The 12,363-nt window shown below is 38.8% G+C and overlaps 1 protein-coding gene across 1 annotated transcript; it reads right to left on the bottom strand.

Annotated features, from left to right (window-relative positions):
- Positions 1-539: 539 nt before the first annotated feature.
- On the bottom strand, positions 540-11,946 carry C7H3orf49 (chromosome 7 C3orf49 homolog). Its single transcript, XM_069472054.1, has 5 exons — positions 11,644-11,946; positions 7,615-7,937; positions 4,702-4,826; positions 1,186-1,299; positions 540-737 (listed from the first exon to the last, which is right to left on the bottom strand). The coding sequence occupies exons 1-5, from the start codon at positions 11,766-11,768 to the stop codon at positions 540-542; spliced, it is 885 nt and encodes a 294-aa protein (XP_069328155.1). The 5' UTR covers positions 11,769-11,946.
- Positions 11,947-12,363: the final 417 nt, after the last annotated feature.

Raw genomic sequence — 12,363 nt, 5'->3', positions numbered from 1 at the left:
TTTAAAAATTAAGCTAAGGCTGAATCACTTGTAATTTTAAGTATTGAATTACATGTGCAATACTTGTTCAGTTTCATCCTTATCCATTTATTTTAGCTCAGAAACATGACACTATGCATGAATCCTACCTTAATAATGTTACATTTTTGTAATTTTAGTAAGAATTTTATCTTTAAAAATGAAAGTTTAAAATTAGCTCGGTTGTAGTCATATTAAATGTGTCATAATACCTATAAATGCTTCCTGTAATTTCATATGGCAAGTCATGGGAGAAATTTCTTTGCAGAATTGCTATGCCATGACAAATGTTTCTATTTTCCATTATTGGCAAGAATGATGAAACAAAATTTGCTTATATTGACTCAGAATTAAAAATCAATTTTTCAAAAAGATCTTTATTTTTTACAGAACTGTTGGGTAGACTATCCTAGAAAAATGCCCCACCGCCATGATTAAATCACTGCAAAGGTCTATTCAGCATTATGTACCAAAAGATTAGAATCTCTATGAAAATAACTTTCTTGCAGTCAGGAACAAAATCAGAAGCAGCAACAGGTAAATGGGAAACACACATTTTTCAATTTATACTTCCTCATGGTTCTCTTGGATATCCTCTGGAACTGTTTAGAAGACTGAAGAATTTCATCCCCTAGAAACTCACACTGTTGCAGCTCTGCATGTCTTTGGGCCAATAGCTTCATGGATTTATCAGTCACTGTTTCTATAAGGTCATCCACCTATGACACAGATACAAAGAAATGAAGCCCTGTATTGGAAAACCTTGTCAAAAACCAAAGGGATAGTTGCTTTTCCTGAGAGATGAGTTTAGGAATTGGTGGATGTTTTACAAGTCTCCAAGTATTCTAATTCAAGTCATAGCAAACAGAGCTTGAAAACATACATTTACCACCCAGTGGTAAAGATGATCCCATTTCCTCTCAAAAGAAGTCTATATAAATGCCTTCATTTTAATTGAATTCATTTAATATTTATTAAGCACACAGCATCATCCTAGGTGTCCTTAGCAATCCTTTCTTTAACCACTCTCAAAATACCTTCCCACTATTTCTTAATGCTAATCATTAATTTCTTTCCACATCCATGCTGTCTAGCAGGGCTATACATTCAGTTAAGCCTGACTCTTTATGCTTCTGAGACACAAAAGTAAAAGCCTTTGTCCACTACCTGCATTTGAAGCTTTCCTACTGTCAAATCTGATTTTCGGAGGATGTTTTCCATTCCATGTTTCTTTTTTTTAAGTGCTGGAAAGTGTGGTCTCTTTTTTGGTGAATATGGAACCTATTATAAAAATGTAAGAGAACATATCAGATTAGGAAGTACCAACATTATTTCTGTGATGGCACTTAAATAAGAATTCTCACCCTTCGGACATTCTCTTATAAATTGAACATTTGCCACATAACAATATTGAGTTGGAGACCGTATTCATATTATTCTCCACGCCCCATGTATCTCCTTTGTGCCCAGAGCTCTCTTTGAAGATATCTATAGGGTGCAGAGAAATGAGATTGTCTGGCTCTGAAAGAATATACAGCGTCAGGAAAAAAGCAGGTCATTCATAAGGGGAAGAAGAAGAAATTGCCTCTGCAGCGGCTGAGCACAGTGAGAGTGTGGGGCTGTTGTGGACCAGTGCCCCAGAAAGCTCATTATCACTGGATCCAGTTGGTAATTTGGCCTCATTTCTGCAGACTTCCTTATTTTTCATGGCAGCCATGTCTCCAAACATAAAAAGAAAGCTCTGAGTTCTTTTCACCCCATGCCTGATACTTTTCCCATTGTTTCTGGCTTACTGGCTACAAGTACCTGTCCTAATAGTGTTGCTATAGGAAACTATTCCTAGGTCATGGCTCCTGGCTACTATGTCCTTTTTACTCTTATTGAGTTCACTCTTCCTTCCGCTTGTGCTTAATAATCAGCACTAGGACTATTGTGAGACCTACACAAAGTAGAATGTGGGACAGCATCTGGGTCCTACCTGATGAAGTAGTTTACAGATGGAGGATGCTGAACCACCGCTGCCCTGCCAGCTTGCCCCAGCTCAAATGCACTTGCAGAACCTTCCCTGATCCATCTAAAGTAAGACCCCTCTTTTTTCTCTCTCTTAAAACCCAATACTTTTTCCTGCTAAGCATCTACCATGCTTGGTAGTTACTAAGTTTCTTCTGTGTTTGTTGGGTATAACTATTGTAAAGTCCAACGCCTAGGCAGGTTTTGTAAAACAGGACGATTTGGGGCTGGTGTGGACTGGAGAGAACATGACTCCTGAAAAGGGTACCTCTTCGCAGCTCCTGCTTGTTGCCATGAGGAATTGTGGGCCTAGTGTTTCCAAATCTTCCAGTTTTTCAAAATAAAGTTGAAAACCCAGGTTTTTCTTTGAAATAATCCTAATTTTTAAATGTGGATAACTAATTAAAATATATTTTGAGAACATTCTGAGGGCTAAACAAAATACTTCCATAGCCAGCTGACAACCTCTGATTTAATGTCTTTTGATGAACAGAAATTCTTTATTTAATTATAGCCAAATTTATCCATCTTTATCTTTATGGCCAGTTCTATTTGTGTCCTACGAAGTCTTTCTCTGTCCTGAAGTCATGAAGATATTCTTATTGTCTGCCAGACGTTTTAAGATTTTGCCTTACCCACTTAAATCTATAACCCAATTGGAATTAATTTTTTTTTTTTTTTTTTTTTTTGAGACAGAGTCTCGCTCTGTTGCCCAGGCTAGAGTGAGTGCCGTGGCGTCAGCCTAGCTCACAGCAACCTCAAACTCCTGGGCTCAAGCGATCCTCCTGCCTCAGCCTCCCGAGTAGCTGGGACTACAGGCATGCGCCACCATGCCTGACTAATTTTGGAATTAATTTTTGTATATGGTATGAGATAGGTATCAAGTTTCATTTTTTTCCCATATGGATGTACACTCATCTCAGGGCCCTTTATTCAAAAGATTACCGTTAACTCCACTGCTCTGCTGTACCATGTTTCAATGTCTATCTCCTCTATTAGACTGTAAGTTCCATAAAAGCATGACTGTGTCCATTGGATCATCTTGTAGTGCCCAAACCTAGAAATTGCCCAGCACATAATAGGGGCACAATAAATATGAACCTAGCACACAAGAGGCAAAATTCAAAACTAACATTGGTACGCTGTGACAGTGATGTTCTAGAGCAGCACTGTTCAGTACAACTTTCTGCAGACATGGAAATGTTCTCTATCTGTGCCATCTACTACAACAGCTACTAGCTTCGTGTAATTATTGACCACTTGAAATATAGCTAGTGCAACTAGAGAACTGAACTTTTAATTTTATTTAATTTTAATTAATATAGTCACATGTGGCTATTGACTACTATATTGAACAGTATAATTGGGCAGTACAATCAGTACTGTAATTAAGAGTAAGGACTCTAGACCCGGGTCTTCCTGGGTTTGAAGCTTGGCTTTGTCACTTATGTAGGCAAATTACTTAACCTCTCTGTGCCATCCCTAAAATAAGGGTAATATCGTTATCTACCTTATAGGACTGTTGTAAGGATTATCTGAGTTGATTTTTTTTTTCTTTCAGAGACAGGGTCTTGCTCTGTCACTCAGGCTGAAGTACAGTGGCATGATCACAGCTCACAGTAACCTTGAACTCCTGAGCTCAAGCAATCCTCCTGCCTCAGGCTCCCAGGTAGCTGGGGACTATAGGTACATGCCACCATGCCTGGCCTGAGTTAGTATTTCTAAAGCACTTAGAACATAGTCAGCTTTAAGTAAGTGCTTACTATATTTAAAATAATAATAGCTTGAGGTTCTATTTTTTAAAAATAGTTTGGCCAGGCATGGTGGCACACACTTGTAATCCCAGCACTTTGGGAGGCCAATGCAGGAGGATCACTTGAGGCCAGGAATTCAAGACCAGCCTGAGCAACATAGTGAGAAGACCCTGTCTCTACAAAAAAGAAAAAAAGATTAACTGGGCGTGGTGGCGTGTGCCGGTAGTCCCAGCTACTTAGGAGGCTGAGGTGGGAGGATTGCTTGAGCCCAGGAGTTCAAGGTTACAGAGAGCTATTATTGGGCCATTACACCCCAGCCTGGGCAATTTAGGTTCAAACATACATACCTACAGATAAGTAAAAGCTTTGATCTAGAGAGTCCTGGATCATCTAGTTCTGCACTTTCTATGTTATGCATGTGGTTATTTACATTTTAATTTTAATGAAAAGAAAGATTAAAATTTAGTTCCTCAATTGCACTAGCCACTTTTCAGAGTCTCAAAATCCACATGTGTCTAATGGCTACTCTTCTGGACAATGTACACTTGCATCCTCACAAAAAGTTCATCGGACAGAGTTGGTCTAGTGAATTCCTCTCCACATGGCATGCTCAGATAGGCCAGATTGGTAATGTACTAACTTGACATTTGAACAGTTGAGAAAGTTAATATAAAGCTCCAAACGCCACTGTTGCCCAGATTGTAGTAGAAGCTGAATAGTTTGAGATGAGAAGTAGAGGAATCTGACCTGGAAAGAGCCTGTTCTCTGTGCCCTAAATTCTTGAAGAGGAAACACAAGCAGCAGACTTAAAGGGTTTATTATGGGCAATTTATAATAGGAGAGAACTTGGTTTTTGCAAAATCCCCATACATTGAGTTTTGTGTACATCTTTAGAGGCAAGTTTGTTTTAGCGTTTTACCTTTTGCAGTCCTGAAGGAAGAGATGTCACAGATAACCGCTTGGTGGTCCTCCTGGCCCGGAGGAGTGTGTTTCCTTGGGTTATCTCCTCTGTCTCTGCTTCTACAACATCAAGTTGTATAGTCGCTTATAAAAAGAGGGGGAGGGGAAGAACCTGTAAGGATCATGATCATAAACTTTTTTTTTTTTTTTTTGAGACAGAGTCTCACTCTGTCACCCTGGCTAGAGTGCAGTGGCATCATCATTGCTCACTGCAACCTCAAACTCCTGGGCTCAGTGATCTTCCGGCCTCAGCCTCCTGAGTAGCTGGGACTACAGGTGCATGCACCCACCAACCCAACTAATTTTCTCTCTATCTTTTTTTTTTTTTTTTTTTAGTAGAGATAGGGTATTGCTGTTGCCCAGGCTGGTCTCAAGCTATCCTCCCTCCTTGGCTTCCTAGACTGCTAGGATTACAGGTGTGAGCCACCACGCTCAGCCACATATTCTTCCTAGTAAAAAAAAAATGTACAGTATTCTGAAAAGAAAACATCACATGCTGCCTCAGCAGCTTTTTTCCTTGAGGTGAAAAATAAAAACTGGATTTGGTTTTCCTAATCTTACACTTTCTCCTCACACACACTTGTCTTTCATTATGGTCATGACCTCAGTGGGCACCAACTCAGTCTTGACAAGGCGGATACCTCTCTTTCTTCAAGACTTAAGTTTTGCCCTGCATTGGTTTTCCCTTTAACAATTGTGGAATTAGAAAAATAACCCTCTAATGAGCAAGGCTGTCCCTTGAGTAGGTGTTGTTGATTGAAGCAAAGTTTAAATCTATCCTCCTGGCAATGTGGCTCAAGACTCGGTCATTCACATACTATCTTACTGGTTTTTTTCATATCCAAGGGCCATGAAACCCTTGGATCCCTTAGCATTTTTCTTTATTTCCAATTCAATGCTTAACTCAATAAATATACAAAGGAGACTTTAAACTCTACCATAAATTGAAAATCAGAATCATAATTAGGCATTAGTATTAATATGCTAAAAACAAACTATGTTATGTTCTGCAGCAACTAAACTTTAGGTTACTCTCCTTTTCTTAAAAAGGGGGCGGTGCATGAAATGAGACATATTCCTTTATGTAATCAAAAGGACAACAGGGCATTCAGGAAAAAATATTTGCAATTCGCTGTGTGTTCAGTATCACTTCATGCTGTGTGCAGCACCTAAAATCACCTTGTCCTTCAGTCATTAGCTGGGGTTACAAAAGAAAAATAAATAAATAAATAAAGCCACCTTGTCCTGCTTAAGGTCCCTTGACAGGGGCTTCTCAGGGAGCCTCAGACTTCAATAAATACTTAGCCTACTTGACACCTCCACTTGGCTATTTGGTAACAACCTCAAGTCAGCAAGTCTCACCACAGCTTATGACTTCCTTTTCAATCAGGTTCTTTGTTCCTACCCTCAGTGAGTGGTGCCTCCACCTTCAAAGCAGGTGCTCAACCCGGAAACCCTTCCCTCTCCCCCACCCTCTGCTGTCCAGCTCTTCCCCATATCTTACAACTTCGGCCTAGGTTTACTTCACCCTTTATCTCTCCATCCCCACTGCCACGACTAATGTCATCCCTTGCCTGAATGAATGTAGGAGCCTGTTTATCCTTCTCCCTATGTCTGCTCTTACCTTTCTCCAATCCAGTCTCTACTCTGCAGTCACAGCTATGCTTTAAAAATGGAAATCAGGTTATATAAATCCCTAGCTTCAGTGGTTTCTAATCACCTTTAGGAGAAACTTAAAAATTCTTAACGTGGCCTATGACACCCTTATCACTTCATTCCACTGGCCTCTCTCTGGCTCTCTCTGCTTCAACCTCCCCTGGATTTCTTTCACTTCTTAATTATGCCAGGTGCTCTCTTGGTATTGGGACTTGAACATGCTCTCCGTTCTCCCTGAGAAACTGTTCTCCCCATGCTTTCCTTGTCTAACTCTTAGCCATCCTTCAGATCTCGATCTGGTTGTCCCTTCCTCAGAGAGGCCTTTCCTGAGCCCCCTCCCCTGAAGTTAGAGCACCCATGATTTGTTTCCATAGCACCCTCTACTTCTAATTTTGCATCAGAAATAATTATTTGCATAATGTGTGAAAGTCTCTCTATGCTTTAACTCCATGAGGGCAGGAACTATGTCTGTTCTGTTTACTACTCTATACTAATTACTACTCTATTGACTACTGTATTTACTACCCTAAAACTGCTCTAAAAATGAAGTCTACTAATTAAAAAAAAAAGCTACAGAGGAGAGTGCAAACGTTGGTGGTATTGTTAGTCATAACTCATAGGACCCTGAACAACAGCATTTCTATATTGCAAAACAGACTTAAAGTTCACAGTTCAAATGTTGATTCTTCCACACAGTCCATAGAAAGTTGACACAATAAAAAAATCAAACATCCTTTCTGACTTACCGATCATAAATTTTGCTCATTTAATTCTTACTACACCCTCCACTGTTAGAGGTAGCCATTTGAAAGTCTGCATCACTACTTTCTCCAGAAACGAAACAAAAAAATCCTACTCTAGTTTGATTTTCTAATATATACATATGTGTATCTATATACACACATACATACGTATATGTATGCCTATATGTTTAAATTAAAAGTAACTTCACACTGATCAGACCGCTGATTGATTAATTGGACTGGGAGAACCTCAAAGTCAATCCAATCCATTGCTTCTCAAAAGGTATATACATATGAGTCAACATAGGATCTTGCTAATGTGCAGAATCTGACTCAGTAGACCTGGGTGAGGCCTGAGTTTCTGCATTTCAGACAAGCTTCTAAGAGATGCCATACTTTGGGTAGCAAGAAAATCCATCCTAATTTCACTATTCCTCTTAGCCTCAACACAATGATAAATTGCCTTTGATTACCATTCTCTGTGAGCTTTCTCATTTTTGGTTTGGTAAATAACTTTGGAGACGGAAGCTCCTTAACAATTCTAGGAAGAAGGCTCTGCGTGTTTGAGAGGAGGGCTTCTTTCTGATTAGCGGAGCCCTCTTTGCTGGCAGTTGCTGGCTTGCTTCTGTGTTTGTACGACAGCATTCTCCCAAAAGCAGTCTTCATTTTCTTCTTCAAATTCTTTTTCTGATTTTGCTGACTTTCATGAAATCCCATGTCACTATCGCTGGATGATTCCTCTTTGGGGACCAATACATTTTGTTTTACTAAGTTGGTAGACACAGCTCTATGCCATCTAAACAAAATAAACATAATTGCATTAAAGAAATTGAAAAGTTAAAAGGGAATAATTTAATGATATGTGAATAATTTAAATTATTAAAACGTAAACTTCAAATGTGAACAAATTATACAATTCCAAAAAATGAAATTAAAGATCAAGAATCAAATCACGGAGGAATAAAGCCGTAGCAACTACTTTGTGTTTTGTCACCAGATTGTAGTAAGTGCAATCTGGCCACTATTTCGTTTTATCACAGTAATATAATAGGCACGTTATATTAGTGTCTTTATTTTACTAATGAGTAAACTGAGACATAGGTTAAATTAATTAATTGACTAAGGGTAGAATGCAGATTTTAATCCAGGTCTGTGACTGTAAAATTCATTATCTCATATTGGCAAATTGGCAATCTTATTTCAATGATAGTTTGAGAGGGTTTTTGCTGGATTTGGCAGTTCTGAAGCTAAAATCATGAGAGATGAGAGAGTTTGCGAGGGTAGTCAATAAGGAATATAGCCCCCAAGGCCCGATAAATACTGCATTTACATAGAACACGCATTTAGATAACATACTATTATATAAACTCATGTGTAGTAAGTATATGTACCATCTTCATAACTTTGGCATACTTTAGTAACAAAAATAGAAACATTTCCTGATAGATTTCTCTGTGTTAAAAGTGCTAAACTTTCCTCTCAATGCTTTCATGTGTATTATATAATTTAATCCTTACACTGTCATCTCCATGTGTAAAAACACATGAGGAAATTAAAGCTTGAAGAGATTAAATAATTTATGTCCAGCTGATCTCTCCCAAGATCTGTGTTGTTAATCTCTATGCTAGAATGAATATCACTCATACCATGATACAATTATTTACCTAATATTCTTCCTCAATTAACTAGTTTCTCCTAGTTTCATCCAAGACAATAATATCCATGACATCCTAGGGTTTTTTTTAATTAAAATTTTAATTTTGAGATCATTAGAGATTTCCATGAACATGTAAAAAATAACACAAGGAGATTCTGTGTATTCTACTCACCCACTTTCCCCAAATGGTAACATCTTGCAAAACTGCAATACATTGTCACACCCAGAATATTGACATCGATACAATCAAGATGCAGAACAAGAACATTTCCAGAACCACCAGGGTCCCTCATGTTTTATAGCCGCACTCACTTCCCACTTTCTCCCACCTTCTTAACCTTGAAAACCACTAATTTGTCCTCTATTTGCATAATTTATGTCCTTTCAAGAATATTATATAAATGTAATGAAATAGTATGTAATATTTGGGAATTTGCTTTTTTTACTCAGCATAATCCTCTGTATATTTTCCCAGGTCGTGTGTATTGGTAGTTTATTTCTTTTTATTGCTGAGTAATATGCCATGATATAGATGTACCGCATTTTGTTTAATCATTCACACATTGAAGGACATTTGGGTTGTTTCCAGTTTGGACCTATTATGAATGAAGCTGCTACAAACATTTGTGTATAGGTTTTGTGTGACCATAAATCTTCAATTCTCTGCATGAAACCTCAGGTTTTATACTATATTATGCTGCTATGTTATATTACATTTGTAATATATTTCTTTCTAATATGGAGTAAAATAAATGCATAACTATTAAAACTTCTCTTTATGTGCTGTCTAAAATATTTCCTGTACAACCCAGTAGCACGTGTACTACCCTCCAGGAAAACACTGTTCTAAACTGAACCTAAATCATTTAGCTTTCTCTGTAATTAATTATACATGGGAAATAGCTCAGTGAGAGCCCAGGCACTCGAGTTAAATGGTCTTGATTCAACTCAGAACCACAATTCCTAACTGTGTGACCATGGGCATGTTATTTAACCTCTATAAGCTTTGGTTTTCTTCTTCGAAAATGGTTATACTCTTCTCAGAATTGTGAGAATAAAAGGAAATAATTTCTGTTTGGAACCTAATAAGGCATTCAATAAATGATGCTTTTATTACCACGTGGATCAGATCTGTGTGGGGAAAATGTAAAAGGCAAGGAGGGAGCACACACTAAAGGTGGGCTAGCAGACTCCCTTCTGGGACCAAGGACAGAGTTCTGCAAACTGCACACACAACATCCAGGGGGTGCTATTCACATTTAGTCCTTAGAGTTGTGTACAGTTATTGCAATAATTTTCTGGCAGATGGCAGTAAAGTGTTCTTTAGTGCCAGTGTCCTGAGGAAGGAGCACCATTTTCTAATTTGCCCAGAGACAATTTATGAGTTAGAATTAATCTCCCATGGACCCCTCTGAGACTCTTTTAATAATTTTAATTTTTAAAATAATTTCTACTACTATAAACACACACACACACACACATAGACTCACACAAAACAATAGAAATATAATTTCAGGAGGTTTAGAAATCCCAAAAGCCATCCATGTAACCCCTCAGGTAAAGAGTCCAGCTCTTAGCAGTCTCTGAATCTCTAGAATTTGTCTCCCACTCCCATCCTCCTCACCCTCATCCCTGATCTGCTTATAACATGATTAACAAAGGTGATTTTGCTCCTGGGCCTAGCAATAGAACTGCTCTAATTTCTGGTATGAGAAGAACCCTTTCCTTCTTAAGCCTAAATATTTTTTTTAGTACTGAATTTATTTGGTTGTACTGCTTACCCTCTTGAGCCCCTCCCCCTCCCTCCCTCCCTCCCTCCCTTCCTTCCTTCCTTCGTTCCTTCCTTCCTTCCTTCTTCCCTCCCTCCCTCCTTCCCTTCCTTCCTTTCTTTCCTTTCTTCTTTGGACAGAGTCTCCCTCTGTCACCCCGGGTAGAGTGAAGGGCATCTCTTGCTCAGGCTGGTCTCCAACTCCTGAGCTAAAGCAATCCTCCCACCTCGGCCTCCCAGAGTGCTCAGATTACAGGCATGAGCCACCACACCCAGCCTTGAGTGCCTATTTCTTATTGAAAGTAGAGATCTCCATAGTATTTCATTTTGTCCACGGAAGTTCAGAATTTTGGTCTTTGATGCCTCAAGCCCCGTGAAAACACCTCACTTCTCCATGTCCAAGCTTTAGCTCATGGACCTGATAAGAGAAAAGCCTAAAGAAATTGAAAAGTAAATCAAGCCATGCTGACTTTCCAAATTAAAATGTATTATGTTTTGAATGTTTCATACTTGTCTTTATGGCTTTATCATTGATCTAAGACAGTTTTAATGTTACATTAAAGAGTGTGCTCATGTCACTTGACCAGCCCAAAAAAAGAGTGTGCATATAAGTGAAATATGATTAGTACATATTTCCACAGCCAAAATTGCTGGGACAGGGAAAAAAAGGCATTGATTGTGGACTTATTTTGAAGAATGTACTAAGGAATTTTCAAAATAATAGTATTTGCCTGGGGTGTGGGATGTCTAAAATTCTGACACTGAAATGTTAACCTAGTACTTAGTTTAGTCTCATATGCCACATTAAAACTCAAATTCGGGTGGAAAGGAAAGGTTTTCTCTGTTACAATTAAGACTTTTCTCATCATAACACGAGGCTTCCACTATGGCACTATATTTCCTGATCCAAAGCAGTAAGTCCCTCCACCCCTGCCCAATCCATATAGAGTATTCATTTCTAAATGTAATGTTTAAAAAGAGATGCTAGTTTTTCTAATTGTCACAGTGAATTTTGTTTAATGCGAAATCCAAAAACCCTCAGACAATGGAAAAGAAAATTGAGTCCCCATTACCTACCTTTCAATTCCTTTCCTTTTGAATGAGCCATTTTTCTTTTTCAGTTGCTGGAATCTTCGACACTGGCCAACTTTCCCATAGGCAACCTTGAAGGGTTCTGGTATATACAGCTGAGGGCGGGCCATTGCCGTCAACTTCACCTGTAGTAGCTGTTTTGGATTTCTTTTGCTCAGCTCTTGAGCTTACAGACTGCACGGCAAAATCACCCAGTTACTGAGTGCACTGTCAAGGTCTAGGCTGTTTGGGGTAACATATGTAGGAAATTTTTGGAGTGTTTTCCTTATTCCCTTCCAGGTGTTAGAGACATCATTTGTGGGACTGGCCCTGCCTACAGCTTCACAGAGGTCACCAATGATGCATTTGACAGAGCTGTCTGAAATTCCATGCTACTTTGTGGAACACTTTGTAGATTCTTGGACAAGGCAAATGCTGAAATAGTGATCTGATTGTCTAACCATTGCCATTTAGATGAGCAAAAAAAACACCCACACACCAATTGACCACTACGTTCAGATGTGCATGTTTGAATTCCAAAGGGGAAAGAACCTATAGGAATGCCAGTGATCTGTTGATCAACAGAGACTGTACTTGTTAGCTCTCTTAATTAGAGCTGCTGAATGCACTCTCTATCCTATGAGACACACATGAAAAGACCAGTTGTTGTTTGGACATCTCAAAATGTACCCCAAGGGCTATTTCATTGTATCTTGGAATTTTGTA

This window comes from Eulemur rufifrons, chromosome 7, assembly GCF_041146395.1.
Source record: "Eulemur rufifrons isolate Redbay chromosome 7, OSU_ERuf_1, whole genome shotgun sequence".
NCBI lineage: Eukaryota > Metazoa > Chordata > Mammalia > Primates > Lemuridae > Eulemur > Eulemur rufifrons.
This window is presented reverse-complemented; position numbering and strand designations above follow the sequence as displayed.

Bases quoted from the DNA above. Each gene is read 5' to 3' on its own strand.
- C7H3orf49 (XM_069472054.1), bottom strand. From the start codon at position 11,768: ATGGCCCGCCCTCAGCTGTATATACCAGAACCCTTCAAGGTTGCCTAT. The intron at 7,938-11,643 runs GTAGGTAATGGG...TATTTTGTTTAG, and splicing joins AAAAGGAAAGGAATTGAAAG to ATGGCATAGAGCTGTGTCTA. The intron at 4,827-7,614 runs GTAATCAAAGGC...TCTTTTTATAAG, and splicing joins GAGAAAGCTCACAGAGAATG to CGACTATACAACTTGATGTT.